The sequence below is a fragment of the Psammomys obesus genome, unplaced genomic scaffold, assembly GCF_907164565.1.
Source record: "Psammomys obesus unplaced genomic scaffold, mPsaObe1.curated_primary_1811, whole genome shotgun sequence".
Taxonomy (NCBI): Eukaryota; Metazoa; Chordata; class Mammalia; order Rodentia; family Muridae; genus Psammomys; species Psammomys obesus.
The window spans coordinates 59012-80553 of record NW_026592548.1 but is presented as its reverse complement, the minus strand read 5'-3'; the positions used below and the strand labels follow the sequence as shown (position 1 = coordinate 80553).

General features: G+C 38.9%; 1 protein-coding gene across 3 annotated transcripts in view; it reads left to right on the top strand.

Annotated features, from left to right (window-relative positions):
• The window catches only part of Wls (Wnt ligand secretion mediator), a 133370-nt gene that overhangs the window by 79402 nt on the left and 32426 nt on the right, over positions 1-21542 (top strand). For all 3 annotated transcript variants that reach the window (XM_055614303.1, XM_055614304.1, XM_055614302.1), the window contains exons 3-6: positions 4083-4207; positions 8243-8404; positions 11782-11918; positions 14069-14237. In XM_055614303.1, coding sequence (XP_055470278.1) covers positions 4083-4207; positions 8243-8404; positions 11782-11918; positions 14069-14237 — 593 coding nt within the window. The remainder of the gene's footprint in view (positions 1-4082; positions 4208-8242; positions 8405-11781; positions 11919-14068; positions 14238-21542) is intronic.

Sequence of the window (21542 nt, the reverse complement as noted above, 5' to 3'; positions counted from 1 at the left end):
AATATTTGGAAAGAACAATGGCTTCCTTATCACATTTTAATGTGTTTCCATGTTTTCTCTTTTGGAAAGAGATTGCATAAATTGCCCAGAAATACATGACTAGTGAATGGAAGAGGAGAATCTTCAACTTCCATCTAAATCACCCCAAGTTCTGTTCTCCCTACAATTTTGTCAGAGAAAACAGACTTCAAAAGACACCAAGGCAGTTAAATTAAGCATGCTTTATGGAAAAGGTACTCAACTCTGACCAGACTCTTATTTTAAAATAACAACAAAAACAACAAAACCTCTTAATTTCTGGCTTTTCTCTTTTAACAACAACAACAACAAAATTAAGACAGTCTGTTAATACAGGCAGTCTGTTAGTACCACTGTCTACCAAAGGAGCACATAGTGCTTTCTCCTTAGACAGCCTCATACACCACCTACATTAATCTGTCTTTACTACACATGCAGTGACAGACAGAACCACATCAACTGATTCCCCAGGTTTCCAACTTGGTACTCTTTGGTTTACTCTGCAATTCCCACACAAAGGTATTTTTGACCCCAGGCTTGGGTTAGAGGGTTTCAGAGATGATTTTCAGCCATCCTTGCCCCTGCTAGAAACACATTAGAAAGCTTTGATCAGAGTTGAGTAGATCTTCCATGAAGCATGCTAAATTTTGCTGCTGGATGTTTTTCTAATTCTGTTTTATCTGATAAAAGTAGTTAGGCCAGCAGGGACAGAGGTCATTTATATGGAAGTTGTAGTCTGTGACTAACTTAGGAGCATTTTCTATGACAAGTTTGACAATTTTCTTCAAGTGATACAAATCAAGTAGTGATCTTTAGAAATTTCTGAGTACATTTAATATATACAATATGATGTTTTAAGATGTATATAGCAAAAAGATTACTTATAGTAAAGCAAATTAATTAGTCATTACTCTTACAGCAAAGCTGAAAAATGGGTAAACTGATATGTTTTCCTTCTTTCCCTTCCTTCCTTCCTTCCTTCCTTCCTTCCTTCCTTCCTTCCTCCCTCCCTCCCTCCCTCCCTCCCTCCCTTTCTTCCTTCCTTCCCTGTCCCCTTCTCTCTGGCAGTTCTAGGGCTTGAACCCAGGACTTGCCACTGAGTTGTTGCTCAGTTATGATTTTCTTTTAAGGCAACTTCAGATTCATTATCTTCCTTATGTTAATATCAACAAATATAGCTTTATGCAAAGTTACTTAATATCTGAAAGCTTCAGTTTACTTATAAATCAAAAGGAGATATCAATGTCTATATATCAGAGTTGATTGAAAATTAAACTAGATTATTTAAATAAGCCTCAGAGGTTATTTTTATTTAAAATAGAGTAATTGTATACTAATAGTGTGTAAATTTTTTATTGCTTTTCTTTTGAACATTTTCAGCAGACTAGAAGAACTGAGGAAGCTAGAGCCAGGCCAGGGATCAAAACTGTTTTGTCTTCTATCTGCCAGAGATATCTGCTCTAAGTAGACCTACTGCTGCTTTTTGTGGGGCCCAGGGTAGGGGTATACCTGAAGACATACTGACTATAGAAGTATTTCACAGTGATATATTTGACCAATAAAATGTGTAAATATAATCTACTTTTTTGATTATAACAGATTTACTTTGATAATGAGCTGGAATACCAGTTTTGAATTGGGGAGTCTTGGACTTCACAAACTTATGTGCCAGTATATGACTGATCAGAAAGCCCCTTTGCCCACTTTTAATCTCCTACCCATCATCCTACCCACAGAAAGGATTCTCATTGATTGTTCAAGAGTATTTCAAACTCTGAGTTCTAGTTGTGCAGACCTTTCTGTAAACGGCAGCCTTTTGATAATTCTTGACCATCCAAATGGTTGTTTAGAGGAACTAAATGGTTGTTTAGAGGAATCATCCAAATGGTTGTTTAGAGGAACTAAACAACCATTTGGGGGAAATCATAGAAATCCCCAGAGGAAGATCAGAGATCAGAGCTGTCCAAGAGTATTTCCAGAATAGCACAAGACAAAAATGGGTCATAGGTAGGCTCTGGGTGTGCACATTTCCTGTCCTCTAGAATCAAGTCCTTTAAAGAGGGAAGAGGTAAAGAGAGCGACACAGAGTGGAACTCTTTAATAAGGTGAGGCCCAAACTAAGTTTACCGTGTCCATGTGTAAGACATGCGTATGCTTCCAAGGAGAATAGTCTTCCAAGGAGAACAATATGTGAGCTACTATTGTATTCAAAGGGAGTTAATAACTTCTATTTTTTTACATTTGTGCTCTTAAGTCTAGTGATTATCCAAGTGTTGCTTCAATATTACTGAAAGTCCTAGTTCGTTCTTTCTTTCTTTCTTTCTTTCTTTCTTTCTTTCTTTCTTTCTTTCTTTCTTTCTTTCTTTCTTGTTACATTTTAGTAACTTCTGTATCCCAGCTGTATCCTGTTCCCTCATTCCCTCCCAATCCCACCCTCTCTCCCTCATCTCCTCCATGCCCCTTTCCAAGTCCACTGATTGGGGAGGACCTCTTCCCCTTTCATCTGACCCTGTTTTGTCAGGTATCTTCAGGACTGGCTGCAAAGTCCTCCTCTGTGGCCTAGCAGGACTGCTACCTTCCTTGGTGGGTGAGAGGTCAAAGAGCCTGCCACTGAGTTCCTGTCAGAAATAGTCCCTGTTCCCAGTAACCTATGGGAAACCAATTGGTTACTGAGCTACCACGGGCTACATCTGAGCAAGGGTTCTGAAAGTCTTAGTTCTAATGTTAGTGTTACAAGTGAAAGAGGATATTTTTACTATTAAATTTACCATTGGGAGTACAGACCAGTTCTTCTTCATAAGCACTGAGACAACCTAGCTGTCCCTCAGCCAAAGAATGGATACAGAAATTATGGTACATTTACACAATATAATACTACTCAGCTATTAAAAACAAGGAAAACATGAAATTTGCAGGCAAATGAATAAAACAAGGAAAGATCATTCTGAGTGAGATATCCCAGAAGCAGAGAGACACCTATGGTATATACTCACTTATAAGTAGATATTAGCCATATTATATAGGCAAAGTGGTAAATTAACCCTAGTAGAGTCTCGGTTGATGTGGAAGTTTATGTACATCTACCTATACTCACTATCCATCTATAAGTTTTTTCTTTTTAAAGCATTAATTTTACACATTATGAAGAGGAACTTTTTAGTTTCAGAGAAATAGGTTATAGACTTTTTGGTAGTTTTTTGATGGATACTTCCTGGAGGTTAGCACTGAAGGAATTCAAATGTCTAAGTTATTTTTCTGTTATGTTACAAGTGAAGAAAGAAGTTTATTTAATATACAATCTGGGGGGCTGACAAGCCATGACTAAATATTCAGTCTCTAGTAATGGCCTCCTAGGTACATAGCAACATGTTGAATGTTATAATGGGAGTAAATAAGAGAGAGAGCAATCACTCCTTACGATAGGAAACAGAGACTGAAGAGAGCTCAGACCTTCTCTATGGCAACCTATTCTGGTGGAAAATGATTCACTTCTTTGAAGGTGGAGACCACAGTGATCTAATAAAAATCTGCTAAACCTACTTAAGGGTTTTACTATTTCAACACTGAGGACAAAGCCTCTTGTGAGATAACGTCAAAACATTTCAAAACTAAAGCAGAGAAGTGAGAGAAAAGCAAACAACAAGCAAATATCAAGGGTAATATCAAGTATAATCAAGTATCTAAGGTACCTTTGTAGAAATATGTTATACAGCAACTTCCATGTGGCCCTTATAGGTGTATTTTAGACCAGTGGTCCACGTTACAGAAGGATAAGTTCTAATCATGATTCAGATTCTTAGCAACTGAGCTGCCTCAGAGAGAATAAACTTCTCATCTCTGCTAAAGTTTACATGGAAGTTTTTGACTAGCAGAGTAGTCATAGGAGGAGCTCCAACATCCATATTAGACTTTAGTCCTGTAACTTCAGTCTTCAGGTTTGGAGTTTGATAATAATATCTCTTGTGTTTTTTTGGATTCCATGGCAGAGCCTGTGAAAATTTTGAAATATTTCCAATCTATATTTCCCCAAATTATTTCTGAATTGTGCATCTTTTCTCTTGCAGGAGAAAATGCAGAAGTTTCCATGGATGTTTCCTTGGGTTACCGTGATGATATGTTTTCAGAATGGACTGAAATGGCCCATGAAAGAGTACCACGTAAACTCAAATGTATTTTTACATCTCCCAAGGTAGGGTACCTTTATTGCTGACTTGATAGTCTTTGATTCTTGGCATGGAGTACTATCAATCAAGTGACTTGTGATGTCCCATAAAGAACAGAAGGTTTTCGATTTGCTTTTTTGAAATGAATGAGAGGCTAGGCTTTCCACTGAATAAATTTTGGTCATGTTTTTTTCTCATCTTTTGTTTTCATCTTGCTCCTGAAAAACTTGTGTAGAATCAGACAAATTTGATTCTTCTAGCACTGCCTTTTTGAAACTTTGTTTTTGCCTGTAAGTGTAAGGGCAAAGTTAATAATGAGAATGGTAGGTGGAAGCCTCTGAATACCATGCTGAGCATAAATAGCCATGTATTTTTAATGTAAATTAAAATCATGTTTTAGAATAAAACATATGTGGCCCGAATTCAGGTTCTGAAACTAACTTGTGATCACAGTCAAGCTTTATAATTTTTCTATTCTTTTTTTTTCTGCAAAATGAAAGATAATGTATAGTAACCTTGGTGGTTTTTATTTGTTTGTTTTTATAAGAGCCAGAGGAAGTAAGGAACATGTACTGTGGCTTTATAATTTAACAATAATTCTGAGTTATGTTTGTGAATGAAATGCAAGATGGGCCGCCTGGACAAAAAGTGTCAACTGTAACTCTAACTCTCATAGACAAACTATTCCCCAACATGCAGTTTGTTTTCTAGGCTTTCACTACACAAAGATGGTCTGAGGACCAAGGACATCAGTACGAATTGAAAGCTTATGGAAAATATAGATTGCCAGGCCACACATAAAACCTACTATTTTCTTATGACATATGAATAAATTATAAATAATAGAAATTTATATGGTTCATACTTGTAGAAGCCGACAGTCTACAAGCATGGCACTGGAATCTGTTCAGGTCCTTTGTACTACACTAAGCCATGGTAGGAGGGCAATCAAACCTATATTGGAGAGAATATGGGACAAAAGTGAGCTTCACATAGCAAAACATTTTGCTTGATAACTAATGCATCTCCACAATGATAGTACTAATTCTTGCATGAGAGCAGAACCATCATGACGTAATCATGATAACAACTAAATTTCAACATTAGTATTGAGAGGGGAAATTCAAGCCATAATAACTACTGAGTCAAATCATAGAGACAGGACCAAAAACTTTATTTTAGAGCACTTTGAATTCATACTCATAGATGAAAAAAACTTGAAAACTCCTACCCCAGGCTCTTTCTTTGTTCACAGTCTAAATATAGAGCTATCTGTTAAACAACCTTGAACTGTTTCTTGAAAGTAATTTATAGCTAAAAATGATAGGTGTCCATAAGCTAGGGGAAACTGAAAGATAAATACTACATTTCATATTTTTTTATGAAATTGAAAACTTTTTTTTTCTGTATGTGATGTAAACTGATTGCATCTTTCAGAGGAGGCCTTAGTTAAATATAAGTTATAGGCCTTTTGGATATAGAAAATTTTCTTCTCATGAAAAGAAGTAGTTATTTTTCACTTTCCTTACATACTAGGAGGTGTGTTATGGAGGTGCTGCCTGAAACTGCTTCTCAAGGACAGGGGCTTAATTATCTTTAGGATGTGTTGATCTCTTTTTAGTAAGAGATTAGACCTTGAAAGGTGTGAAGAAAATGAATTATCAAATCTATGCATTTTGATTATGATAAAGTTTAATCTTGATTCTGAAGATTAAATGAGAAATTGCTATAAAGCTCTTTAGTCGCTAGTGTATTGTGAAGTCAAGAAAAAAAATAGTCAAGTTGCTATCTGCTGTAATTTGCCCAAATTAGGCAGTCTTACGCACGAGCTAGGGGAAGATAGGGAGGCAGGAGGAAGGGAAGGGAAAGAGGGAAGGCTGGTGGGAGACTGAGAGAAAGGGAGAAAATAAGAGTATCTTTTTGGTTTTTTTGAAATGGGTGTTTCTCTGCATAGCCGTTACTCTGTACAGCCCTGGCTGTTCTGGACTTGCTTTGTAGACCAGGCAGGCCTCAAACTCACAGAGATCCACCTGCCTCTACTTCCCTGAGTGCTGGGATTACAGGTCTGCACGACCCTGCCCAGCTTCATTTTTCTTAAATGCCATAAATACTGGTAGAGGATGAAATTTTAAAAGAAAACCTCAAGCTTGGCACACATATGGTACACATACATATATGCAGGCAAAATACTCAATACATATAAAATACAAATAAATAAATATTTTAAAAAGAAAGGAGGAGGGAGGGAAGGAAGGAACAAAGGAATGAAGGAAGGAAACAAGCAAGCCCTTCCAGCCCCTATGGTGAGTTTGACACTGATCCTGGTAGACAGCTCATAGTTTATTTTCATTAATTCCTACAGATTTCTACTTCTAGACCCACTTATAAGTAAAGAAGAAAAGAAAAAAAGGGGGGAGTTCAGGTGCAGAAAGGCCATTATGTAGGAATCATTATATAAGAAGAATCATCTAAAAATTCTAATTTGAGAAAGAAGCAGAACTCTTTACACAGAATTATTTTACTTTAAAAATCTTATTTGATACCCCTAAGTAATTGATAGTGTCTGACAAGAGTGTTCATGCCTTAGAAGGTAAGTTTTCATGACTCATTGCTAATGTCTGTCTGTACTAGGAAGGGACTAACTAGTGATGTCTGACCAGGCAAGAAAAGAGAAAAGAATGCAGATGTGCATGAACTGTTTGCCAGTTTTATTCTGCCTAGTCTACAGATGTCTCCTGTCTCTGCACAGAGTTATGTTCATTGTACTTTTAAGTCCTGATGTTCCTTAAAGAGGCCCTGCCACCATTATATAAGGCACAGAATACGGAATCTTTTTTATGATCGACTATAGACTCCTGCTCATCTTCTCACTGGATTAATATATATTTATGCACATTTAGATATTTTTCTCTAATTTGACAAATTATGAATGTCACATCAAACAACTCAGATCTAGGAATGAGAAATAATTCACCTCCATTCACTTATTCAGGGCACATAAAATTTTCCTACTTAAATCTACTTTTCAGGAAAAGTTCCTACTGCCTGCTACAGCTCATGCTTCTGCACGCCATAGTCACCCACAGCTTTGCAAATCCACCTTTAATAGGCACATACTCAAGATGCCTTGAGAAGTATAGCAGAATTTAGTTCCCCACTACCACAGTTATTCTTAAATTGCTAAGAAGTTCAAGAGGCTTTCCTGGGAACACGGATAAATTTCTATTTAGGTAAAATTTTGGCTTTCTCCTGCCAACTTGCCTCTTGGGTTGTTAGAAGGTTCAGGATAGGTGCAGAAAACACCTATCCTGTGAGTATCTCTAGCAAAAGGATCCCATTGTACTGTGTACAACTTCTTTTTATTTTATATATTTTTATTTTACAAGTATTAATTTTTCCTGTATTTATGTGAGTATGGCACATGCATGCAGCCAGCCCATGGAGTGCAGAATAAGGTACCTTTGAACTCAAGTTATAGTCCATTTTGATCTATTGTGCGGATGCTGAGAATGAAATCTGAGCAGCAAGTGATCTTAAATTTTGAGCCACTTTCCCCCAGCACCAATGCACTGCTACTTTTTTTTTATTTATGTCAGATCATTTTAGCTTTTTATATTTCACTGTGAAAACTATTATCTATCATCTAGATTGTGATGGACTTCAGCAAAGGCTTTCCTCCTCTACACACATGGAGTCTTTGGAGGTCTCTGGTGACCTTCTCTAAAATAGATTTTCCTAAACTATAGTAGTGGTATGATGCAAGCCTCTGATGTGAACTCTAATGAGAAAGGTGTCAAAAAACAAAAGAAATATCTGGTTTTTAGCTAAAATTCTTTGGTTTTATCTGAATTGAGGTTGATATATCTCACCTCCCCTTCTCTCCATCTTTGTGGAGTAGTTCAGTGGGCACCAGTATTCCAGCGTGTCATGTAGATCTGTTCCTTTAATGTGTACCTTAACACATTAGTATTTTAAAAATTGTTGATATGAGCTCAATCAAATGAATGCATTTAGTTTTTTGGAAAAAATAATCTGCCTCAAACTAACTAATCATTTTCCAGACCCTAGAGCATGAAGGTCGTTATTATGAATGTGATGTCCTTCCTTTCATGGAAATTGGGTCAGTGGCTCATAAGTACTACCTTCTAAATATCCGGCTACCTGTAAATGAGAAGAAGAAAATCAATGTTGGGATTGGGGAGATAAAGGATATTCGGTTGGTGGTAAGTGAATGTAACTAAACCAGTAGGCTGTCACCTTGAAGCAGGGGTCAAGAATGCAGTAATCATATATGTGTAAAAAAAGAGTTCTGTCTTACTTCTTCCATCTCTATGCACACACAGGGCCCTGAGATCATACAAGATGGGAACTCCTCTATTAGTCCTGCCATCTAACCCTAACCCTAAATGCTTATCTGTTGATTTATCTGAGAAGTGAGAATAAAAACATAACCATGATGGCCAAAATACTAAATTAAAATTATTTTCCTGGGACTATAGAAAAAAATAAATCCTTGTAGTTCTTTGAGAGTTTTGAGTCTTATATATGTTTAGATCATATTCAGCCTCCCAACTCTTCTCAGATCTGTCTCTCCTTTCCTATCCTCTCAGTTTTGTGCCAAACAAACAAACAAAATCCAAAAATCAGCAACAACAACAAAAAAATCCTTCAAGACAAATTTGTGCAGCCCTAAATATTATTGGGCATGTGTTCTTCCACTGGTGCTTGTTTCACTTACCAAAGGCTGAACTTTAAAAACTACCCTTCCTTTCCCAGTAGCTAAGTTGCTAGTTGCTTTGTGGCTAGGAGTAGGGTTATATAACTCTTTTCCATGCTGGGATTGGGTCTGGCTCAGGTTTGTACAGGTTTTGCATATGCACTGAAAATTGATGAGTTCATATGCCTTGATGTGCCCAAATGATGCCTCCTTGTGGTGGTAGAAAACCACATCTACCTTTTCTGGGTCTTTCTTTTTTTTTTTTTTTTTTTTTTTTTTTTGCTTTTGGCAGCTTGTCTGTTTCATAGTCATTTTTTTTTATTAATTACACTTTATTCATTTTGTATCCCCCCATAAGCCCCTCCCTCCTCCCCTGCCGATCCCACCCTCCCTCCCCTTTCTGCATGCATGCCACTCCCCAAGTCCACTGATAGGGGAGGTCCTCCTCTCCTTCTTTCTGATCTTAGTCTATCAGTTCTCATCAAAAGTGGCTGCATTGTCCTCTACTGTGGCCTGGTAAGGCTGCTCCCCCCTCAGGGGGAAGTGATCAACGAGCAGGCCAATCAGATTATGTCAGAGGCAGTCCCTCTTCCCATTACTATGTAACCCACTTGGACACTGAACTGCCATGGGCTACACCTGTGCAGGGGTTCCAGGTCCCTTTTCTGAAATGATCTCTGAAACTTAGGAGGATGTGTATAGTACATTTTCCTTTAGAGATGAGCATACAGCCTATTACTCTCTGCACTTAGTATATTAAGTGATCTTTTTAAAAAGATTACCAAAAGACCATATTGTTAAATTGACAATTCAACATCTACATACAGAGAACATGCAAAAATCTATCTGGCTTTCAATTTGAAGCTTCACTCCTCCTGGATAGCATTCATAGTTCTAGAGGGTGCTATAATACTACTGGAAGATAAAAACAATCTCCAGTCTCACCTAGCAAACTACAATAATGACTTTCTTGTGAGATATAACCACCAGTGGAATAGTAACACAAATATTAATGTAAATAACTAACTACTTTTTTATTTAAGGCCTGCTCCTTAAGGTGGAGCCAAGAACTTGAAAATAGGTCGTGAGTCCTAGGAAAAACTTATTATTGTTATTCTGCCAAATGAACACAGTGATAAAATGGCTTCTAGTAAGATATTGTTATACCTACAGATGAGTGCACCACTCAACCCTTAACAGGGATGAGGCTTTTTGCAGTTGATGGTAATTAACACAGAGCCCCACAACTGGACAACATTTAAAGTGAGAGACTTTGGAATTCTCATCTCTAAATGGGATGTCTTTATCACATCCCTTCTCAAGGTTCAGGAGTCTTTGTGGAAGAGGGGATAGAAAGATTGTAAGAGGCAAAGGTGTTGTATAACTTCAAGGAAACAACATTTTACAGATACAACAGGTTAGATTCACATATAATAGTTATACAAGTTAAAGCCAAACAAAATCCCAGCACCGAGGAGGGGAAATGAGCACAAAATCCCCCTCCTAGCCAAGAAGCTATTCATAATTTATAGTTGCTAAAATAGGGAAAAATCAGTTTTCATCAATGGAGTGACAAATGCTTGCATATTATCCACACTCCATGGCAAGCCCCAGGCTCAGGAGTAGTTGGCCACCATAGATTGGACTCCATGTTTTGTTTAATTTTCGATTTTGCCTTTGTTTGTTTGTTTTGTGTAATTTTTGTTTTTAAACAAGAGAAAAAGTACAAAAGGTTAATTGTGTAGTGAGGTAAGGGAGGATCTGGAAGGACTTGGAAGGAGCAAAAAATATGATCAAAACATATTGTATGTCTCTGACATGAACTCAGTGGCTGGCTCTTTGATAACCTCCCCCTGGGGGGTGGTGCAGTCTTGCCAGGCTACAGAGGAAGAGGATGCAGCCAGTCCTGATGAGACCTGATAAGCTAGGGTCAGACCGAAGGGGAGAAGGACTTCCCCTATCAGTGGCCTAAGGGAGGAACATAAGAGGAGAAGAGAGAGGGAGGGTAGGGCTGGGAGGAGATGAGGGAGGGGACTTCAGCTGGGATACAAAGTGAATAAATTATAATAAATAATAAATAAATGAATTATTCTTAAAACATATAGTATGAAATTCTCAAAGAGTAAATAAAATCACAAAAGTTAAGTCATATGGGAAAATTTTAAAAAAAGAAGCTTTGTTACTTTGTTTCCAGCTCAAGCTGTAAGAGTGACCCTAGTGTGCTACAGCTTTCTTTTGCTCATGCACACATGATGGTACAGATAACTATGCTGATGTGCTGGGGACTTGGCACCTGCAACCTCAGGCTGGAGCTCAGTGCTTTACCTTCTCTGCATGAATGTGATGGCCTCTGTGATGTTTAACTTGCCTTACTATCACATACAATTATTATAATTTTTATAAGATCATAGGATGATTGTGGTTGCATAACAAATAAGAGTAAAATAATTAACATGCTTTACCACGAAAGGTACAGATGTTAATGAGAACAGAGACAACTTAAGTTCTTTCCATGGTGTTTGTTTAATGATGTAGAACATAACATAAAGAGGCCACATATTACAGAATGGCATGTTATGAGCATAAATTTAAACCTCCTTTCCAATACTGCTTATTAGACATATGGTATCCCCAATGTTTGAATGAAGACCCTAAGAAAAATCTTTGATTATATTCTTAATCAGTCCCTTGGCATAGCATGGCTCATATTTATGATTTTCAGTATATGTCTACAGTATTTTTGGAGGTGTCAGAAGTTATGTGAGGACAGTAACTTCTATGACTATAAACATATTCAGGTAGACAAACTGCTCATTTGCATTTAGTTATAAAAATAACACCAATATATATTCATCTTCATAATTATACTTGGTTTCTGTTTAGGGAATCCACCAAAATGGAGGCTTCACTAAAGTGTGGTTTGCTATGAAGACCTTCCTCACACCCAGCATCTTCATCATTATGGTGTGGTATTGGAGGAGGATCACTATGATGTCCCGACCCCCAGTGCTTCTGGAAAAGTAAGAACTGATTCAGATCATTCTTAGCAAATGCTAGCTTCCCATAATTTGCTATGCTTCAATTTTTTGTATCTACCTCGGGCAGCCAGTGTGTGATTTCAGTTGATGAACTGATTAAGAATCATCTTGTACTCTGTGTCTCCTTCAGATTTCACATGTAAATTATTTGTAAGTCTTCAGAGTGCTTATTCCCATACTGCTGTCTTTGTAGTTCAGTCCCATGGTCAGCTTTCAGATATTTCTCTGTTAATGGACAAATTGTTCCACTCCCAACTGAATTCAGAACCTCCCACACACAGGATGATACTCCTGTAAATAAATTCTCTTTCTTTCTAATACCAACAGCTTCTCCTTTTTGCTGTCTTATTTCCATTTAGAATTATATATATGTATGCTGTACCATGAGAAAATTCTCCTTTTCCGCTTCCTTCTGAAGTCATCACACCATTTTCTACTTTTTACAAGAATTCTCTTTTCAAAAATCTTCCCACATACTTGCTCCAGTTCTCCTTGGTTCCATTTTAATATTGATTGACCTCCACTGTGTCATTTCATACGATCACAAATCAGAGCCTCAGTCCAAATTTAATGGCTGTCTTCTACTCCTTACCATCCTTGACCCATGAGCATCAGTCTACATAGCTGATCACCCCCTTTCCTTCACACGGTCTTTTTGGTGTTCACCTAGTCTCCATTACTGTTTCCTCATATCTCTAGCCTCTTACACTATTGATCCAGGCAGAGATTTTGGACTTTATTTAATTCTGCTTATTCCAATTTAAAATCTGGAAATTAAAAATTATGTACTGTGTGATAATTCTTATTTTACGTATTTAGTCTTAGTCTCTCCCAACTCTAGTTACAAACACCTCAGCTATTTAACATCTTCTCTTGCACTGAAAAAAATGTAACAAATATAAAGAATACTTGACTTTTTTTCTGCTGCCACCAAAGCTTCACCCATATTAGTGAAAGGCAACTCCTCTCTTTTACTTGCTGGACTTGAAAGAAGGAAGCTACTCAGTGTTCTACTTGTTATTCACACCTCTCTCCAATCCCCAGGAAGTCTTACTGTCTTCACTGCTACCACCCTAATGTAATTACCTACATCACTTCTCATCTGGGTTATTACAAGCAGCCTCTCAAGTGCTCCTCTTTCTCACAATATTTTCTTCACTACAGTTTATTCACTAAAATCGTTTTTCCTCCCTCCTTCTAAGTGTCAGTAGATCATTCCACTCCTCTACTAGTGTTCTACTAGCTATGGCTTGTCCTGTAAACGCCATTGAGTTTTATGTCCTGTTCTCTGGAGCACCTGTGATGGTGCTTGCATTCTAGGTGAAACCCTTTGACCTTCTTGTTTTTGTTATCTGAAATAATATTTCCCAAGTATCTTAATACCTTATTTATTCCTTTAAGCTCTGCTTTGATGTTTCTCGTTGTAGTGTTTCTTTCCCTATTCACCATATATAAAATCACTCTCCATTCTCTTATAGCTTTATCTTTCTTTATAACATTAAAGTTAATATTTGTTCAGTGAATAAATGGTGTAATTTTATTATTTAAATGTTTTAGTGGATTGCTAGTCCCTTTTCAGATAACTTTAAGATGAAGTTTCTTTATGAGTTCGTGCTTGTTTTATTTCTCTGCTATTATGTCCTATTATTTTCCTAAAATGTGCTACAAATAGATCTGTAAATATTTCTGCCTCTTTTAAGCCTTTCTGCATCCACTAGGAAGGGGCAGTCAATAGTGTGGTAGAGAAAAAGCAAAACAAGTAACTAATTGGATTTATGTGTAGTTGTATAATTTATTATTGGAACAAATATACTTACATAATTAACAATCAACAAGTATATCACAGTAATGATTAATGATGCATATTCTTAATGATTAGGGCAGTGATATTATAAAGAGGTAAGAGGACACTGTTATACTCAAGAAGACAATACGGTTAAAGTGTGTATCTCTAAGGGGGTTCCATTTACTTATACAGGAGTTAGTATGACATTTTCAGAGTTGCATTTCAAGGTAGAAACTTGCTAAAGTCTGAATAAAGAACATCTCAGTTCCCAAAATTAGATCGAGATTTTTAAGGTTTGCTCTCTCCAGAGTAACCTGGCACTTCTGGGTATTTTTCCCACCATCAGAGTCATCTTTGCCCTTGGGATTTCCATGACCTTTATCAATATCCCTGTGGAATGGTTTTCCATTGGGTTTGACTGGACCTGGATGCTGTTATTTGGTGACATCCGACAGGGCATCTTCTATGCAATGCTTCTTTCCTTCTGGATCATCTTCTGTGGTGAGCACATGATGGTGAGTAGTTGTGGGGGAGGGATACCTGTCTGTCCATAGCTGCTCTGAGAAGGTTGCTGAGATGAAACCTGCCTACTTCTTTCTTCAGCTGTAGAAAGATTAAATAAATGAGAGGTCACAGATCGACTTCATTCCCTGCAGGTTCAAAGTCTTTCTTCACTAGTAACTTACTGAGTGTTTTGAGATAAGTGTGCTCTAATATCAGGCCCTTTGTGAAATGTAGTAGAAAGGCTTAATATGATATTGTAATAGAAGAGAAACATATAAAGTCTGATAATTATTTTTATTTCTCTTCTGCTTGCTCTGGCCTTAAGAGCAAGCTTGACACTAGGGAATGTGGCAGCTGGCACTTGACCAAGTGACCTAGTAACCCCTATCACCCAAGAATACTGACCTTTTTTTCATGGCATCAAGTTCTACTTTAAGATAGGCTGAGTTATCGACGTGGAGAGGATAGGAGCTCCACAAGGACCAAATATACCTGGGCACAGGGGTCTTTTCTGAGACTGACAGTCCACCAAGGACCATGTATGGATATAACCTAGAACCTCTGCTCGGATGTAGCCCGTGGTAGCTCAGTAACCAGTTGGTTTCCCATAGTAAGGGGAACAGGGACTATTTCTGACAGGAACTCAATGGCAGGCTCTTTGACCTCCCCACCCTCCAAGGGCCACAGAGGAGGACTTTGCAGCCAGTCCTGAAGATACCTGATAAAACAGGGTCAGATGAAAGGGGAAGAGGTCCTCCCCAATCAGTGGACTTGGAAAGGGGCAGGGAGGAGATGAGGGAGGGAGGGAGAGAGGGAGGATTTGGGAGGGAATGAGGGAGCGGGATACAGTTGGGATACAGAGTTAATAAAATGTAACTAATAGTAATAATAAAAAAAGATAGGCTGAGTTACTACAATAAAAGTAAGAGTGAGGTCAGCCTTACATTGTGGCTAAGATGCAATTATGTCAGCAAGAACTTTATTTTCATCAATTCCACTGATCCACCAGTCTGTTTCTATGCCAGTACCATGCAGTTTTTATTACTGTTGCTCTATAGTACAGTTTGAGATCAGGGATGGAGATACCTCCAGAAGATCTTTTACTGCAGAGGACTGTTTTATCTATTCTAGGTTTTTTGTTATTCCATACGAAGTTGAGAATTTTTCTTTCAAGGTCTGTAAAGAATCGTGTTGGTAGTTTGGTGGGAATTGCATTGAATCTGTAGATTGTTTCTGATAAGATGGCATTTTTACCATGTTAATCCTATTAAGCCATGAGAATGGGAGATCTTTCCATCTTCTCATATTGTCTTCAGTTTCTTTCTTCAGCGACTTGAAGATTTTTTTCATACAGGTCTTTGACTTGCTTGGGTAGAGTTACATCAAGATACTTTATATTATTTGTGGCTATTTGAAGGGTGTTGTTTCCCTAATTTCTTTCTCAGCCTATTTCTCCTTTGTATATAGAAGGGCTACTGATTTTTTTGAGTTAATTTTGTATCCAAACACTTTGCTAAAGGTGGTTCCCTGTAGCTGTAGGAGTTCCCTGGTAGAAATTTTGGAGTCATTCATGTATACTATCATTTCATCTGCAACTAGTGATACTTTGACTTGTTCCTCTCCCTTTTGTATCCCGTTGATCTCCTATTGCTCTACTTAGGACTTACAGTACTCTGTTGAAGAGATACAGAGAGAGTCAGCAAACTTGCTTTGTCCCTGAGTTCAGTGGGATTGCTGTAAGTTTCTCACCATTTAGCTTGATGTTGGCTATAGGATTGCTGTATATTGCTTTTACTAGAAGATGCCTTGTATCCCGATCTCTCCAGAATATGAATGAGTGTTGCATTTGATTAAATGCTTTTCAGCATCTAAGGAGATGATTATGTGTTGTTGTTTTTTTTCTTTCAGTTTGTTTATATGGGTGGATTACATTGATGATGGCTTTCCATACATTGAACCACCCCTGCATACCTGGGATGAAGACTACTTGGTCATAGTAGATGATATCTTTGATGTGTTCTTGATCTTTTTGAGGTTTAGGTATCAAGGTGACTGTGGCTTCATAGAATGACTTTGGTAATGTTCCTTCTGTTTCTACTTTGTGGAATAGTTTGAAGAGTATTTGTGTTAGTTCTTCTTTGAAGGTCTGTTAGAATTCTGGGCCCAAAATAACTGGCCCTGGACTTTCTTTTTGGATGGGAGATTTTTGATGACCACTTCTATTTCCTTAGTGTTAGGATTGTGCAGCAAAGTTACACAGCAGGTTCACAAATCATACCACACAACTAGTTCTACATGGAGTTTTATTAAGGAAGGGGGAGGGTGTCAAAGAGACCATCTTTGGGCACAGCAGGAGAGAGTGAGAGAGACAGAGAGAGGAGGTAGTGAAAGTTCTCTTATAAGGTGACCCAGAGAATGCACAGGTGGTTTCATGTGGTCCAAACGTAGTCTATAGGTGGCCTCATAGATGTCTGATATCCAGTTTGTCAAGTCCCTTGGGGCTGGCCATAGAGATGCCTGCTTACAGATCCCAATACTTAGGGGACATAGAACTACTTAATTTATAGACCTGATCTTGATTGGATTTGGTAAGTGGAATCAATCAAGAAAATTGTCCATTTCATTTAAATTTTCAAGTTTTGTGGTGAACAGGCATTTGAAGTAAGATCTAATGATTGTTCGAATTTCCTCAGTATCAGTTGTTATGTCCACCTTTTCAATTCTGATTTTGATGCTTTGGATAGTGTCTGTCTGCTTTTAGTTAGCTTGACTAGGAGTTTGTCTATATTGTTGATTTTCTCAAGGAAACAGCTCTTGGTTTCATTGATTCTTTGAATTGTTCTATGATATTGTGGAAAATATTTTCTAGGCCTTGGAGACAGGAATCTTCTTTTTCCTCTATTCCTGTTGTTCTTAGGTTTTGACTTTTCATGTTTTCTTGGATTTCATGGATGGTTTGTGTCAGAAATTTTTTTTTTGTAAATGAAATATTTTTAAATTTTTTATTAATTACACTTTATTCACTTTGTATCCCCCATAAGCCCCTCCTTCCTCCCCTCCCGATCCCACCTTCCCACCCCCTTCTTCACGCATGCCCCTCCCCAAGTCCACTGATAGGGGAGGTCCTCCTCTCTTTCCTTCTGATCTTAGCCTATTAGATCTCATCAGGAGTGGCTGCATTGTCATCTTCTGTGGCCTGGTGAGGCTGCTCTCCCCTGAAGGGGAGGTGATCAAAGAGCAAGCCTATCAGTTTATGTCAGAGGCAGTCCCTCATTCCATTACTATGGAACCCACTTGGACACTGAACTGTCATGGGCTACATCTGTGTAGGGGTTCTAGGTTATCTCCATGCATGGTACTTGGTTGGAGTATGAGTCTCTAGAAAGACTCCTATGTTCAAATTTTCTGGTTTTGTTGCTCTCCTTGTGGAGTTCCTGTCCTCTCCAGATCTTACTATTTCCTTCTTCTTTCATAAGATTCCATGCATTCTGCCCAACAGTTGGCCATAAGTCTCAACATCTGCTTTGATAGTCTGCAGAGGAGAGCCTTTCAGAGGCCCTCTGTGGCAGGTTCCTAGGTTGTTTCCTATTTTCTTCTTCCTCTGTTGTCCATCCTCTTTTCCTTTCGTGAAGGGGATTGAGCATTTTAGTCAGGGTCCTCCCTCTTGGTTAGTTTCTTTAGATGTACAGATTTTAGTAGATTTATCCTATATTATATGTCTATATGAGTGAGTATATTGTCTGTGTCTTTCTGCTTTGGGACAACTCACTCAGGATGATCCTTTCCAGATCCCACCTTTTACCTGCAAAGTTCATGATTTCCTTATTTTTCATTGCCGAGTAATATTCCATTGTGTAGATGTAACACAGTTTCTGCATCCATTCTTCAGTTGAGGGCCTCTTTTGGGTATATGCCTAGGAGTGGTATGGCTGGATCTTGAGGAAGCGCTATTTCTAGTTGTCTGAGAAAGCGCCAGATTGATTTCCAGAGTTGTTGTAAAGTTTACATTTCCACCAGCAGTGGAGGAGGGTTCCCCTTTCTCCACAACCTCTCCAGCATGTGTTGTCACTTGAGTTTTTCATCTTGGCCATTCTGATGGGTGTAAAGTGAAATCTCAGGGTTGTTTTGATTTGCATTTCCCTGATGGCAATGACGTTGAACATTTCTTTAAGTGTTTCTCTGCCATTTTATATTCCTCTATCGAGAATTCTCTGTTTAGCTCTGTTCCCCATTTTTTAATTGGATTACTTGGTTTACTGCTTTTCAGCTTCTTTAGTTCTTTATATATACTGGATATTAGCCCTCTGTCAGATATAGTGTTAGTGAAGATTCTTTCCCAATCTGTAGGCAGTCGTTTTGTTTTGAAGACAGTGTCCTTTGCTTTATAGAAGCTTTTTAGTTTCATGAGGTCCCATTTATTGATTGTTGGTCTTAGAACCTGTACTGTTGGTGTTCTGTTCAGGAAGTTGTCTCATGTACCACTGAGTTCTAGGGTCTTCCCCACTTTTTCTTCTAACTGATTTAATGTGTCTGGTTTTATGTTGAGGTCTTTGATCCACTTGGACTTTAGTTTTGTGCAGGGTGATAAGTATGGATCTATTTGCATTTTTCTACATGTAGATATCCAGTTAGACCAGCACCATTTGGTGAAGATGCTGTCTTTTCTCCATTGTATTCCTCTCTAAGGGCTATAAACTGTTTGGCTGTATCTTCCTGTATTTCTTTATAGATGGCATAATATGTTTGAATTTATGTTCCTCTCTTTCTTTACAAATGGCTCTAATCTGTCTGACTTTCTCTTCTTCTGTTTCTTTATGTATTTTATTCATTTCCTCCACTATCTTCTTAGTAAGCATAGATTTAATGTCATCTTCTTGAATTTCACTTATGTTAGGGCCCAGCACTACCTGCTCCTAGATAATTGGGTTCTATAGATGCCATTTTGCTTTGGCTTTTGTTGGTTGTCCTCTACCTATTGGCTGTCTCAGGTGTTGGCTGTTAGTTTTTGGTGCCTGCCAGAATCATGGGGGGATGATTTTGGCAGGAGGATGGTTGTTACTGGAGGTGCCGTCCTCAGCTTTTTGGGTATGGTCACCAAATGACTGGTGCTTCTCAGGGAATTGCCACAGCTCTCATCAGGTGTATGGTCCTGTGGGCTCATTGGGAGTCCAGAGGCTCTTCTCTCAACAGGAGAAGTCCTGGAGATAGCTGCCCTGTCACTGGGTTTCTTGCTCTTAATTTAGCGAGGTGCTGCTGCCCGTACACTGTGTTTGCTGGCCCACCCCTCTTGAAAAACCAGGGAACCCCTAGATTTTGTCAGTTTAGCTAGGGAGACAGGTTGTGCTTAGAAGCATCTGGGGGCTGATCCTGTGGGACTCAGGCTTCTGTAGTTCTGAGTTTGGAGTCTATACCCCTGTACCCTAGTGGATGATCGTATCACACAGCACACAGGCCTGTGACTAAAAGCTAGAGCCCCAAGTCTGTGGGAACTCAGGAACTTTTCCTGGAATTAGCTGTGTGTCCTGATGTCAGATCTGATGTTTCACTTACTGTGGGAAGGCCCATGGTGGCAGGGGGGCCCAATCTGTGGTGTTTTGGGGTCTACAATTCAGTCTGGAATGGTGAGTAGAGCATGCAGACATAGGTGAGTGGCTCCAAGCTGGTGACTGAGCATCTTCAGGAACCCGGGAACTTTTCCAGGATGGCTGGGTGTCCTGAGATTGGCCCTGATGTTTCCTTCACCATGGGGTTTACTCCCAACAGGGAAACCAAATCTCTGGTGTTTGGGGCTCACAGTTTTGTCTGGGAGGGTTAGTCAGGCATGCATGCGTGTGTTTCTGGAGTAGCAACTGAGTGCCTGCCGGAGCCAAGGACCTTTTCTGGGCATTGTCTGGATGACCTAAGGCTGGTCAGCCTGATTGCTTCCTTCACTGTGGGGTTTTCCTCTCCATTGGAAAACCAAGTCTCTGGTGCCACGGACCGGCCCAGTCGGGCTCCCGTCGTCCGCGGGAGAACAAGGCTTTGGACAGGAAGACACGGTTTCGGCGAAGAATTGACAGACAGAGACACCTTGATGGTTTTGACTCTGCTGCAATTTTACTGAAATCAAGCTAGTATTTTTATAGTGATCTCACAAGGAAGCACATTAAAATTGGCATGCTTTCCAGAACATTCAGACTTTTACCAAGGATACAAAGTTTATGTTTTAACATAGGCAGTGCCCACAAGAAATCTTTGCCTAGAAACTTTCTGATCAAAGCAAACAAGAAACAAAAACCTCAAACTATGGTTTCATTATCACTGACTAGTGAAGAGGAAAGCCAGGAGCTGTAATAGTCCTCCGAGCCAAGTCGAATACCTGCCAAAGTCTAAACACACCTTGGTCAATCATCCTCCCTTATGTCCTGCTAAAGATTTATGATCTTCCCTAGAAACAAGACGCTGAAGGGAGGGGTAAACTCGTGCCAGCTGTACTTCTCATGTTATTTTTTCTTAAGAAGGAGCCCATTATTTCTTTTTCTATTCTTATAATGTCTTCTGATACTAAATCTAATTCATTACTTTCCTTAAACTTATTCCTTTTACATATTATTTTATTAAAGCCTTTAACAATCTATTAATAATAAATTTCTTTATAAAATTAGTTGTGCTGTTTCAGGAGTCACTGAGAAAGATCAAAGAATTCATTATTCCAGCCCCAGAGCCACAACTGAAAAAGCGTAGAAATCTCATAACACGTCTCTTTTCCAAGTAGGATGAGTTTGCCAGGGACCTTCCAGGGGGCGAATTTCCGGAGAAAGCATATCCCCCGCCCTGTAGCTTATGCTACTATGGCGACACTGGCATAGGTGTAGCACTCTGGTTTTGTGGGGTGCTCAGTCCTGTCTGGGATGGTTATCAGAGCACACTGGTGTGTGGCTCTGAGGTGGCAACCGAGTGCCTTCTGGGACACACCTGGGAACTTTTCCAGGCTTTAACTGGGTGACCTGAGATTGGGCCTGATTGCCACCTACACCATGGGGTTTCCTCTCAACTGGGACACACAGTTGCTGGTGTTTTAGGGTTCTCAGTTCTGTTGGTCATTGTGCAGTCATTGCTGTCCTGCTTGTCAGGCATAGTATGCTCTTGGTGCTGCCATCTTGGATTGAGAAGGGTTTTTATTTTCTTATTTAAATTACATTTACTTAATCATCTGTTTATTTGTGTATGGTCGCACGCATGTGGACATGCATGTGTGTATTTAAATTTCTTATTTAAATTGAATCTATCTGTGTGTGTGTGTGTGTGTGTGTGTGTGTGTGTGTGTGTGTGTGTGT